At 38.1% G+C, this 13,649-nt stretch overlaps 1 protein-coding gene across 1 annotated transcript in view; it reads right to left on the reverse strand.

Moving 5' to 3' along the window:
• The window catches only part of LOC145785284 (cubilin-like), a 34,842-nt gene that overhangs the window by 14,510 nt on the left and 6,683 nt on the right, over window positions 1-13,649 (reverse strand). The window contains exons 2-4 of the mRNA XM_082596957.1: window positions 10,327-10,594; window positions 7,151-9,727; window positions 6,853-7,048 (exon numbers count right to left, since the gene is read on the reverse strand). Of these exons, the coding sequence (XP_082453083.1) occupies window positions 6,853-7,048; window positions 7,151-9,727; window positions 10,327-10,594 (3,041 nt within the window). The remainder of the gene's footprint in view (window positions 1-6,852; window positions 7,049-7,150; window positions 9,728-10,326; window positions 10,595-13,649) is intronic.

The raw sequence follows: 13,649 nt of genomic DNA on the forward strand, positions 1-13,649 counted from the left end.
GAGCTGCAGATTGAATAAATCGACATCACGTAGCCTCCTCTGCGGAAGTAGTGTAATTATTCGCAACTTGCGTTACTGTGCACATTTAATTTAGCGACTTGTAGTCTTTTTCATGGCATTATTACTTACGACTTTGTCATCAGATAAAACTACTTCATAAATAATAGTCAAGTAAATGTTATCTTTATATTTTTGAAATAAAATTTTAACTTTTGTAAACACGTAGTCGTTGCAGCTAAGACATTGCAGCATAATTTAAGCACTGCCATTACAACATGGGCATGTTACAAAGACTTTGCTTGTTTGCTTTTATCATAATTACTATCAGGTATTAGACGCAAGCAAACAGAACTGTTTCTGGCGATTTCCCACGAGGCATTGTTCGTTCACAATCAACAAAACTTTCTTTCGGCTCAAGCGAGCTCATCGATTTGTATTTCACCGTCCGTAAATATTTTCATCAGGTATGACGTCACAGAAGCGGTTCCGTTCTCATCAAGTAGCAAGGTTGCCAACATCAAACAACTTATCAAACATCACCCTGCAGACAAATACCTACAAAAAGAAGTGGAAATGATTTGTTCGGCAGATTGAACTCTGGCTAGTACGTCATAATATCTTCCACATTCTTTGAAAAACGGAATCAATCGAATACTTAAACACAAATTATTTTGAAAATATTGTATCTTCTTGATACCTATTGATATCTTTAAAAAGTTTATGATGAAATTAAGATGAAAGGATGGAAGATTGTCTTCCATCCCATCATCCAAATCTTCCATCCCTTTCCATCTTTCACGTTTTCCATCTTTCATCTCAAAATCTCGATAGTTCATAAAGCCCCAATAGCTCAGTTGGTTCAACGACTGACTTTACGAACGAAGAAACTTGCAAAATCAAGCGGCGCTGGTTCGACTATCAAGGTGTGTGTTTGAGTAACGTGTTTCAAGGACTTTTCTCCATTGTGTGAACCTAATTAATCGAATAACTCTCCGACAACAACACTTTAACAGTCGGAAACTTCACTCTGCCAATCTCGGTAACCGGGTCAGTATGCGAAACTGCCAGGATTAAGATCTCAAAGAAGCTTTATCAATCCAAGGATAAAGATTTCCTCAATCAATCCTTCGTTTCATTACATTCAGTGGCGTACGGTTACCATTTTCTGGGGTGTTTACTTTTATCCAGAAAGCTTTAAAAACACACTCAGATCACAACAAATAGACATAAAGAGACAGAGTCACTATGCAAATCGAGCATGTGTTTGAAACTTATTGAAAGAAATGAGAACTCAAAAAATGGTCACCTTACGTCCCTCACCCCATCCCTTACCTCAGTCCATCCTTAGCCTAGTCAATATCACTAGCTAAGCCCACGACAGGTTTGAAAAAGTTTCAAACAATGCACCAGGTGTCGCAACATTTTTGTTTTGTCTGGGTTTGCTATGCTGAAATTGGGAAGTCTGTAGTGGCAAAATTTGAAAATATACTTTCTGTTGTAACCTTATACTGGATTGCATAAATTCCATGACTTGCATCTTACACGTAGCCTACGTTTTTCGTTCAAGTTTATTCACTTATAAAAAAAAAAGTAAGTTACACTCAGACGATTTTTTTTTTCGAGTTAAGTCAGTAATTTTTATCTGTTGAATTTAAAACTTTGAATTGAAGTCAATGTTATGAATGGTTGCTTGGTACAGTTGTTGTTAAACATTTGCGATCCCATGACGTCTCCTTGTTGTGTTATTGATTATTCGCTGCCGATGCTAAAATTAAAAATACATTTACGCAGAAGCGTATTTTGATCATGCTATTTCTCCAGTTGAAGCGATTACGTCTTGCTAAGACAATAACACGGCCGATCGTTGAAGGAAGTTTTTGTCTAATATTCACCCAATCCATTAAAGTACATGTAAAGAATTAGGTGTAAAGGCTTTATTTTCTCGTTTGTTTCAATGATAAGTCGCCTGCATGATCGAACGATGAGAACTCTGATAATGACACTGTCGCAATACATACGCGAAGCCTCACGACAGGTTACATGTTACATATTTGGCAAAGGTTACATTATGTCTTGACCGAGCCTACTGTTTTATTGTATAATTGTTACGAAATGTTATCGGTTACTGTCCCATAGTGACCTTTCATTGCGAAATCCTTATAATGTGACTATTTCTAGAAGTTTTTACATACGTGCAAGTCTCCAATGCTCTCTGGCTTGACTTGCCAGGTGGAGGTTGTTATAACGTCACAAAGATGTTTACGTGCAGTGCAGTAAAACTTGACCAGAACAATGAGTTCTTATGATGTAACATTATCGTACCTTCTCGAAGTTACTAAACCAAACAAACCTGCTATAAATAGTGGCGTATTTTGCGTAAATTATTATTAATATTATTCTGTATATATAGAGGTAGAGAGTATAGTGAAATGATCAAGAAAATGAAATATCTTCTGACAGGTGTCAAACCCACAACCAGGGCCGGATTTAGACCATGAGAGGCCCTAGGCTATTCTATTTGTGAGGCCCTCCCTCAGGGGCGCCGGAACGATTTTTAAGTGGGGGGGCAACATTGCGAAAAAAAGGCACTTTTGTTTACTAAAAGGCCAATTTTTTTTAAGTTTTAAAATAAAATATAGCGATAATGCTAATCTATCAGGTCACTATGTATTGAGTAATGATAGCCTACAAGTGTCCGGTATACAAAGAAGGGCATCATGCTATGTTATAATGATGTAACCTATTGTCAAGCCTTAAAGCAGCCTGCGGCCATGGCCCCTAAGTAGTGCTTGAATGACCGCCGGTGCTACCTCCTCAATCGGCCAAGTTTGGCGGCCGGTCTCTTCTAGCCAATTATTTAATTTCGCAATAGAATGATCGTGGATTAACTGTCGAAAATATGTAGTACCAAAGAGTGACGCAAAATTAGGTCAGCGCGTCATAATCGCCACTGTTGCATTGTGCCGGAATATTTGTTATTGATGGAATTTATCCAGCTGCGATCATCAGCTATAAGTCTTGTTTGTAATTCCAGACGTTTATTTTAACAAAGTCTTAATCCGAAGTGCTAATTTACATGGGCTGGCAATATTGTCGTTTTTATGTCGATTCGATGTTGTCGGACATTGAATCGTTGTTAAAAAGGAGAACTAGGTTAGTTGACATCCGAGGGGAAAACATTTTTTGATCATATTTTGCAAAAAATATGCTTCTTTTAGTAATGTCCTTCACATCATTGAAATACTTATTTTATTACCTTGCCGTCATCGTCAACACATGTCGAACGTTGCTTTTCGTTGCTAAAAACAATTCTAGGGGAGTGGCGAACTTTTTTTCAATTAGCCACATTGGAGACACTCGTGCGAGTGTCGTTAGATGGTCCCGAAGTACTGCATTACAATCCCGATGAAGCAGTTATTGCGTGGTGCAACGATTCTATTGTAGGACGTCGCCCAGGCCCAGACTTCAACAACGCCAAGTGATCATTTCAGCATTGTTGCAAGTTTAATTCTATTTACTTGTGCCATCGTTATTTGTATTTTGGCCTCCAAGCACGCAGACTTGGCCTCCGAGAAGGAGCTCCCGGTAGGCCACGATGGCTGCCGGAAAAAAAACGAGTTTTAAGGCCTAATTTTGTGCCGTAAATAATATTTTGGGGCAAAAATAAAGATTATAATTAGTCTAAAAGCGAATAGCAGAAATTGTTGTATTGCAAAATGTGCGGTAGCTTATATGACTTTAAAAGGGCACCATTGCCCCCCTGCCCCTCAATCTGCAGAAAATTTGAGGGCAGGGGGGGCATCCGCCTCCCTGCCCCCCCCGCTTCCGGCGCCCCTGCCCTCTCTATTTTTGAGCTCAGAATTTCTCTCTAAACAACATCACATGTCATTGCTTAATGTTAAAAATATGAGCGCATTAAACTCTTCGTTCTTTTCATTTTTCACATTCATGGGTGCAAATTTTTAGTTAAAAAAATAAAAATTTTGTGAAGTCAATTTTGCTTTTAATTTTAATTTTATTGATCAAACAACCGTTACAATAATTGTAAAGTTTATTTACGAGGACATAAGAAATATTTACAGCCATCAAATAGAGTAAGAGTATGCTACCAAATTTTTTTTTTAGCTTTCGTCAAAGCAAAATCATGCAAAAGTTCATCAAAATTTATTTGATTAAGTTTGTCACTCTCAATGCACAGAATGCTCAGTGCGGACAACCTTTCTTGAAACATTGTCGATCTTAGTTTATTTTTGATGCTTTTGAGCCTTGAGAAAGATCTCTCTTCTCCTGAGCAGTTAGTGACCATTAAGCTTAGAAACAGTCTTAATATTGTTTCCACATTAGGAAAGGCAGTGTTAATTTTTTCCTTGCATATAATGTCATAAAGGTCTCTATGAGGCAAGGAAATAGATTGCTCTTCTGTACCGGCAAGCCCTTGGTTTTGTGTTTGTCTCACGTACAAATGAAAATGTAGAAGTTCATCAGTAAGTTTCGGGTCAACATCTTCCGGATACGCTTCCTTTAAAAGCCCTACGCCTCGTACAATTTCTACCTTAGTTGCTTTCAGATTAGCAAGAAAGAGGAACATTTCTGCAATGCCACGGTACACATTAGCTCTTCTTCTTAAATTGGCTTCAAGTGCGTCGAGCATAGAGATAAAGAAATTTATTTTAAACCTTTCTTTTGAAGAGAGTTCACTTAAAGGGTCAGGTGCATTTCTTTGTCTCCTGGTGACAGCTCTGTAGTTAATATTCGGCAAGGTTGCTTTTGCCTGGTGATCAAACTCGTCAAACTCATTTCTAATTTCGCTTAGAAAGTCTGTCAAACTAGTTGTGTATAGAATTTTCTACTCTGAAAGGCTTGATATATATATACTTTAGGTAGGGTTTAAACTTGTCAAGTTTTTAAAAGAATTACAAACTTCGAAACCGAATTTCGAGGCCCCTTGACGTTGAGGCCCTAGGCTTCAGCCTGCCTAGCCTATTGGTAAATCCGGCCCTGCCCACAACAATGCTTGATGTGAACGACTCGGTTACATGTCTTGTAATGCAAAGGAATTTATTCTCACACGAGTCAGAGCTCAGCCTGTTGTTGAGTAATAAAAACTCGTGTGAGAATAAATTCTTTTGCATTATAGTGAAATGATTGTTGATTGAGTGTTGGAGTTATTGAATACGAGTAGATGAGAGTTGGTGCGGTTATAAATTGTGATCAAGATTAGAGTTATACAAAAAGCTGTCAGTGAAGTACGTTAAAGTCGATTATAAGAGTTACAGGCGTTGGAATCTGTTGCTGTTCACTGCTACTTTGATTATTTGTTGGAAGTGTTGAGCCATTCGTTAATGTCATTTTCATTTATCATCTCACTAGTAGAACTATTTGACCATTTATTTGACTGCTTTACGTTGATATCCCATTAATCTACGTCATTAATCCTTTCCAAATTTCTTTCCTGGTAAGAGATAGAAAGAATCGTGACAGACACGATGCTCAAAAGATGCCGGTTTGACATCGCGTCCGGCTGCGTCTCCGGCAAGACACTCAATGACATGCCTGAAGGTAGACACAAAGATTGCTTCCTAGTCTCAATCATTCACTCAGTCTAAATTTATAACCAGCAGATGGTGCATGCCTGGACACGACAAAAATGCATTGTTTTCACAAAGCAAGTTTGGTTTGGTTGGTTTTGAATCTTTATCCTCGGACAGACAAAGCCTTTGAGTGGCTATTCTTGGCAGTTTTGTATACTTGCAGAGGCTCTTGACGCAGCCCGGTTACAGAGTTCGACAGGTTGAAGTTTCCAACTGTTGAAGTGTTGTTACCGTGAATTACTGCATTCACTAGGTGCCGCTGAATGGATAGCTGTCTTGAAATGCGTTGCTCAAGCTTGTTTGACAAAACTAGTGTCAAGAAGATCAGAAGTCACACACTTAGTTTGTTTAGCTGAAACTGACTGTGACTCGAATCAGACAATGCAAAAATTGCTTTATTGTTTAATTTTGTTTTAACCTTTGATAATAATTAATATTGTGAACAAGGGGTGTTCTTCCCGGCCATCAGCACAAGGCTGATCACTCGCTAGTACAGCGAGCAGCAGTAACGCTTCGCTAACCAAAACGGTGTAGCTTCCACGCTAGCCATAAAGACCTCCAATAAACGATTAAGTTTCTGGGCAGCCGATTGTAGCATCGAATAGACAGCGATAGACACGTGTTTCACCCATGAGGCTGAGCTCATCAGTATCGCACACAAGGATAAGAGACTGACTGGTAAAGCGGCGGTCGATTACCCAAGTGGCAAAAATACGGTGCGATACTGATGAGCCCAGCCTCATGGGCGAAACACGTGTCTATCGTTGTCTATTCGATGCTACAATCGGCTGGCCAGAAACTTAATTAATATTGTGTTGCATAAAAACATTATATTACAGGAAGCTGTACAAACACATAAATAACGCCAATTAGTGCCAACAAAGCCAGATTTTTTTTAGGTTTTATCGTTTGAATCAATTATCACTATACTTCAGCCATGGCTAACTAAAGATACGGCCTGATTTGTCACATTTTTGCAGAAATCTCCAGGTGGCCATGCTTCAGCCTAGAAAATTATAGACCATCTTCCCTTCACCAAACGGAATCCCATTGCACAAAACAAAAGACAAATGTTTCTCAGTTCACAAACGGAAATCAACCAGTCAAATAGTAATTTAACTCAAACCCTGAATACGTGTGTGCCTCGTTTGTAACAAATTGTAAATACAAACCACTATCATATGGGGTGTACCAATTTTGCCCTGAAGAAATATAACCTGAGTGTTGATTATGCAAGCCGCTGACTGTAGAATTGATGTACAAAATGTCTCCGTATTGTTCGGTGTCGAACGCCATCACGTTGAAGTGATAGTGAGCATAACCATTATAGTAGTTATTTGGAAAATACCAGCATTCATTCAGGTTATTAGGGTAATAGTTTGGGTAGTTTTGAGATGATATATATCCATCATAATCATAAATGTAATGCACAATTTCGCAATCGCTAGAGTCGATAGCTGAGGAATTATTAGAAGTGGTTTGTGACGGAACAGTGTTGGAGACCACTCCAGTTACTGTGTGTGGTGCTTAAGTAGTGGTAGGTTCTTTTGTGTAATCACCAGATGAAGTTTCTGAGTTTACAGCCATGTAACGAAGTTGGAATCCTTTTTGTGTGTATGAAGAATCAGTCGTGAAAGAAAGATACATGTATCTTCCGGTAGAATAATATATAGGGTTACTATTAAATGTTCCAGTAAGCACAGTTATTCTATCATAAGAAGAAGAATAGCCGTCGTAAATATAAAGCGCATCACAACACGATTCCAACTCCATATCGACAACAGTGAGTTGAATGACCTGATCGTAGTAATAAGCATAAATCCTCCATGAACATTCCATGTTGTCATAATAGTGATTAGGATAACCAGGTGATGTGAAAGATTGAACATTAGAGAAAGCATTTAATTGTGAAACTCCACTACATATAGAAGAACTTGTTGTTTCGTATGAAGCTGGTGGAATAGTGGTTTGTGGTGTTTGTGGCCTGTATGATGCACTGTAATATAAGTCAAATCCACGTCCTTCATAGGAACTATCAGACGTGAACGAAATCGACATACTTGAACTTTTGGAATATACAGAATCACTTGTGCAGTATGTATAAGATGTGCAGTTCTTTAGCATTTCATAAGATGATCCATCGTACATCGTTGCAACATCTGCATAACCAAGGCTCATTTCATTAACATACAAGTAAACTACGTAATCACTATTGTGACCATGAATGTACCAGTTACATTGGGCATTACTAAAATAGTAATTGGGATAATTCGGTGAATAAATGTGACCTGAATCTGTATACAACTCTATATGATCACCACAATATACTGGGCCGGCATTGGATGTTACTTCTGGGTAGTTTGCTGTTGTAGTGTAGTGGTTGCCGCCAGTTGAAGAGTCTGGAATTACAGCCATGTAATAAAGTTGGAATCCTTTTTGTGTGTATGAAGCATCGGTCGTGAAAGAAAGATACATATAATTTCCGGTAGAATAATATATAGGGTTATTATTAGATGTTCCAGTAAGCACAGTTATTCTATCATAAGAAGAAGAGTAGCCGTCGTAAATATAAAGTGAATCACAACAGGATTCCAGATCCATATCGCCAACGGTGAGTTGAATGACCTGATCGTAGTAATAAGCGTAAATCCTCCATGAGCAATCCATATTGTCGTAATAATGATAAGGATAACCAGGAGATGTTAAAGATTGAGCATAAGAGAAAGCATCTAATTGTGAAATTCCACTACATATGGAAGAACTTGTTGTTTCGTATGAAGTTGGTGGAACAGTGGTTTGTGGTATTTGTGGTCTGTATGATGCGCTGTAATATAAATCAAATCCATGTCCATTATAAGAACTATCGGATGTGAATTCAATCGACATGCTTGAACTTTTGGAATATACAAAATCACTTGTGCAGTATGTATAAGATGTACAGTTCTTTAGCATCTCATAAGATGATCCTTCGTACATTGTAACAAAATCTCCGTAACTCAGACTCATTTCATTAACATACAAGTAAACTACATAATTAGTATAGTGGCCATGAATATACCAACTACATCGGGCATTACTAAAATAATAATCTGGATAATTTGGTGAGTATAAATGACCTGAATCAGAATACAACTCAATATAATCACCACAATATACTAGGCCAGCATTGGATGTTACTTCTGGGCTGTTTGCTGCTGTAGTGGGTGGTCCATAACTAGCTGTGTACGTCATTGAAAATCCTTTCGCTGTTACTGAGCCATCAGTAACAAACCTAACATACATGTAATTCCCAGTCGAGTAAACATCAGCAAAATCATTTGCAGTCAATGTAACTAGAAGTGGATAACTCGTTGATGGACCATCATACACATAAACATAATCAAAACTGTTTTCAAGCTGCATCTCCAACACTGTAAGACGAACATTATAATTATAGTAAGCTGCAATCCGCCAAGAACAATCTAAGTTATTGTAGTATGATGTTGGATATCCTGGTGAAGACAGATATGTAGAGTTGTGTGGATAAGCGTACAAGTAGTTGGTGCCAGAACATTTGTATTCACTTGTGGTGTTTTCATCAGTTGAATTTACAAATATAGGAACAGTTTGTGTAATAGGAGGTGGTCTGGGAGTTGTTACTGTAACAACAGCGGATGTTGATATTTTAAATCCACCGGAAGTTTTGGAACAGTCCGACACCAGACGCAAAAACATGCTGTTGGTTGTCGACTGGTATTGCCTTGTTATCAATTCAGTTAAAGTTCCAGTGATTTCAGTGATGATGTGATCTCGTATGGAAGCGCCGTCGTATATCACCAGGCGGTCGCAGCATTCCTCAATGTCGAGATCCTCGATCTGCAATGACACTACTTTGCCATCGGGTACTCGCACCCACCATGTGATGTCGGCATTGTTGGGGTAAGAGTTTGGATAATTGGGAGAAAAAAGCTCTGCAGATAAATCTTCTACTTTGGTCCCATAAAGATCAAGGGATACTCTTGCTCGATTTTGAATCTTTTCATCTTCAGTTGCCATTTGAAGTAGATTCTCAGAATAGGAGAGGTCAAAGGTCATTTCGTGTCGACTTTTGATGTGTACAGTGTTGCCAGCCGTTTGTATTTCGTCATCATAAGTATCTAAAGTTGCATGTTTAATTGTTTAGTACTAAAATGTACGATCTAAAATTGCATGTAAACTACAAGATTATAATTTTGCTCGTATACGTCTAAACAATAATCTGTGTTAGGTTAAACTTTTGAAAAAGAAAACACATTTTTGGCATTTCTGCGTGCAATTATCATCATGTTTCATAGTTTTGGAAACTTTGCAATAGGCCCTACTTCAACCTCCTTTTTTCAAGGCTTTAATTATTTGACTGAATAAAGTCTTAAGCATTGTTGTGTTCACTGTTCAAGAGAAAGCTATAATCGAAATTCAATTTAAATCGGAAGAGATAGGCTGCTTTGTGACTTTAGAAGTTCACCACTGATGAATTCCTTTTGAATGGTTGGTTGAAAAACATAAAGTTTTGTATAAAATGATGAGTTACGAAATTGAAAATGACTATGACAAAAGGAATTAAAAACCCTATCACATAGCCTAATGAGTTGCATAATGATGTTGATTTTAGTACTTTACAAAATAATGCAAATCTGGTACAAACTTGTTAATAAAGGTTGCCTTTTAATATGCACATTATTTTAATATACCGTAGTTAAATATCCTGCACACTTACCCAGCAACGGCTTTGGAATATAAACTGCTGCATTGTGGTCTTCCTTACTTGCTTTGGTCATGATCTCTTTTGCTACCTGCCGGTGAAGTTTTTTCGCCTTGTATGAAAATCCTTCAGATTTCATCAAAAAACTCGTCATCTCCGCAGAATCCGGTAAGTAAGCGTGAAAACCAAGGTCTTCTGAAGTGTCACCAGGATTTCGAATTTTTATGCGTAATGACTGCTCACCAGCGGAGCCATTCGACACAAGTTTTGATTCGGGGTCAACCTAAAGAAGTTTTAAGAACGTTTTGTCGCTTTCTATATGTTATGGAAAATATATTTCTCACTTTCTTGGTCAGAAACATAAATAAACTAGAAATGAAGCTGATGACGTCATCATGTTTATTCAGAGATGAGCAGATCACCAAAGCATCCTGACCTTGAATATCAAAATCACCTTTTGTGTATTTGAAAAAATACAGTTCTTGATAAATGAAGTTGGAAAAAAAAAAGTTTTACTCAAAAGCAACCCGGTTAGAGCTATTTGGTATTGGTACAGATTAGATGTGGTTTATTCAACTTCTCAAACCCCTTAGAAAGATTACAGACCCCTAAAGTCATCTCCTGGCCCGGGTCCAAATGTACCCTTGGACCCTCTATCAACGCTTCTGCGTGCACCACTGTAAATGATTTTCACTAATACTGATGTCACAATTACAATTATGCAATCACAATGCTAGCACAAACAACTTACAGAATCATAAATCGGCTCCGGTAAAAGAACAACGCCGTAAGAGTGATCATCGTTTGACGACCTTGTGACGTCACACAGGCTGGCGAACACCAGCACAAGGATTGTTAGCAACATTGTTATCAGCCTAAAAATGCTGCGTGGTTCGAAGAAAATGTAATTAACATTATGGCTGCTTGCCAGTGAATAAGTTTCAACTAAGTTTAATATGATTCTCTCCGGCGGCTGAAGTCAAGGCGTCTCTTTGTTCCAGCCGCCATTGAATTGATGCAACCACTCAGTGATCATACCACCAGAGTAGCACATCATATGAAAGATGCTTGGATTGCAGCATGGTGTGCCACCGACAACAGGCCACTTGGTTTCACACCTAACCTCGTGGTGCCCCCTTCTGGAAGGAAGCGACCGTGACCTACTTAGGTCAAGCAAGATAGAATTCGAACAACGGTTGGGCGCTTCCATCCCTATAGCACATTGCACAAATGGAATTTAAATCTCTCATCGGCCTATAAATACACCGAAGAACAACAAACTGCTGATAATGTTACTTCTAATAAGCAAACAAAATCAGTCAGTCAGATTCGGAGTTTAGCTAAGTATGTACCGACTGCTGTCTCACATTTACAGCAGTCGGTACAAGTATTTGAACCTGACTGATTTATTTTATGATCAGGAATAATTAGGCTTCCATTTTCTCTATATTATACTGGTACAGTTTGACAGATATTATTTTACAAAAAGTATGTAGGCTATATTGTTTTCACAGCATTTAGCAGGTCATCTATTTTAAGCAGTTTTATGATATCTTTCGCAGCTTTGTAACTGTTAAGAAGTTGTTGTTTTAAATAGTTTTCATATTAGATCTCACTGGTGAAGTAATTTTAAATTGTTATGTTTCCATTTACTTGTGCTTTTCTAGATACTGAACAAGCCGTGTTTAATTGGGCGAAAGCTTTATCAATAAATTATAGTCTACCCGTTTCTGAACCTGACTGGTTTTGTTTACTTATTAAGTTTAGTTGTTCGGTTAGCCTACACCCTAAATAAAGGATCCTTGTATAACTTTTCATCTTTTATTCAATGTTATAATATATTGCTTTACGTTATTTCTACGTACTTTGTTTCTGTTAGTTTAGTTGTTCGGTTAGCCTACACCCTAAATAAAGGATCCTTGTATAACTTTTCATCTTTTATTCAATGTTATAATATATTGTTTTACGTTATTTCTACGTACTTTGTTTCTGTACTGGTCCTTGTTCTACTGATTACTTCGTTGGCGTGTTTTGTCCTTCTGGCTGTTCTCTATTTTGTGTTGCTTGTTGTTGTGAGCTACCTGCCTTCATTTTTAGTATGTTTTAAGTTGGGGTGGCCGCATTTTAAGTTGGTTAAAACTTTATCAATAAAGTCATCTTTAGTTTCATGACAATTTAACCAACTTAAAAATTTTCAACTAAAAATCGCAAAGGATGGAGAGGTTGTTAAAACCTCAGCGATTAGACATTGAGCCTGGCAATGTACAAGCGGCCAGAGAATTTAGACACTGGCGACAAGTCTTTGAGAACTATATTCAGGAGCACTTACAACAGGGACCTGCCGAAAACGAAGCAGGCGAAGCCAACCGTTTAAGACTTAAATTAAAAGCATTGATCAGCATGATTTCGCCCCAAGTTTTTGAATACATTGATGAGTGCGAGACTTATGAAGGAGCCATGCAGCTTTTGGAACAAATTTATATCAAGAAACCAAACGAAATATATGCGCGACATGTGCTGGCATCTGCAAAGCGGCACTCAGATCAAACCTTACATAAGTTTCGGCACCATTTAGAAAATTTAGCTAAGAACTGCAATTTTAAAGCTGTGTCTGCAGCAGAACATAAGAATATTATGCTAAGAGACGCATTTATCAATGGAATATTTTCGCGGAATATCAGGCAGCGTCTTTTGGAGAATAAAACTTTGGATTTTGAGTCGGCTTTCAACCAAGCGTTATCGTTAACTGAAGCAGAAAAAGAAGCCAAAGATTTTGAAGTTTACAACAGCCACAAAGCTGATTTCTCTGAAAAGGACGTGTTAGCGTCAGCCTCTAAGAGTGACATAAACGTTAGTGACAACAACGAAAAATCCGACAATCTATCAGCCACTTATACTCACCATCAATGTTACTTCTGTGGGAGTAAGCGTTCTCATAACCGCAAGAACTGTGTAGCGCGTTCATCAGTTTGTTTTAAGTGCAACAAGAAAGGACATTGGGCAATAGTCTGTCGAAAGAACGGGAACAGCTCTGGCCATCAAGCAAATAACACGGCGGCAGCATCGATTGATATTCAATGTCCAGCGACCAGTACCGGTACGCCCTCTCAAGGTAATGTCTGTTCAGCAAAAACTGTGAACAATGACTTGAAACAGTCAACAATTTTTATAAACATTGCTGGTCATGAACTGTCCGCTCTAATCATAGCCGTAGGAGAGTAAAACATTTTGGGGGGGCGAACAAAATTTGCCCAAATTTTTCAAAGTTTGCCCAAATTTTATCTTTGCGTATAATATATTTCAAAAGCACAAAATTACTCACAATCTCTGAGGTAGTG

This window comes from Aplidium turbinatum, chromosome 16 (genome assembly GCF_918807975.1).
Source record: "Aplidium turbinatum chromosome 16, kaAplTurb1.1, whole genome shotgun sequence".
NCBI lineage: Eukaryota > Metazoa > Chordata > Ascidiacea > Aplousobranchia > Polyclinidae > Aplidium > Aplidium turbinatum.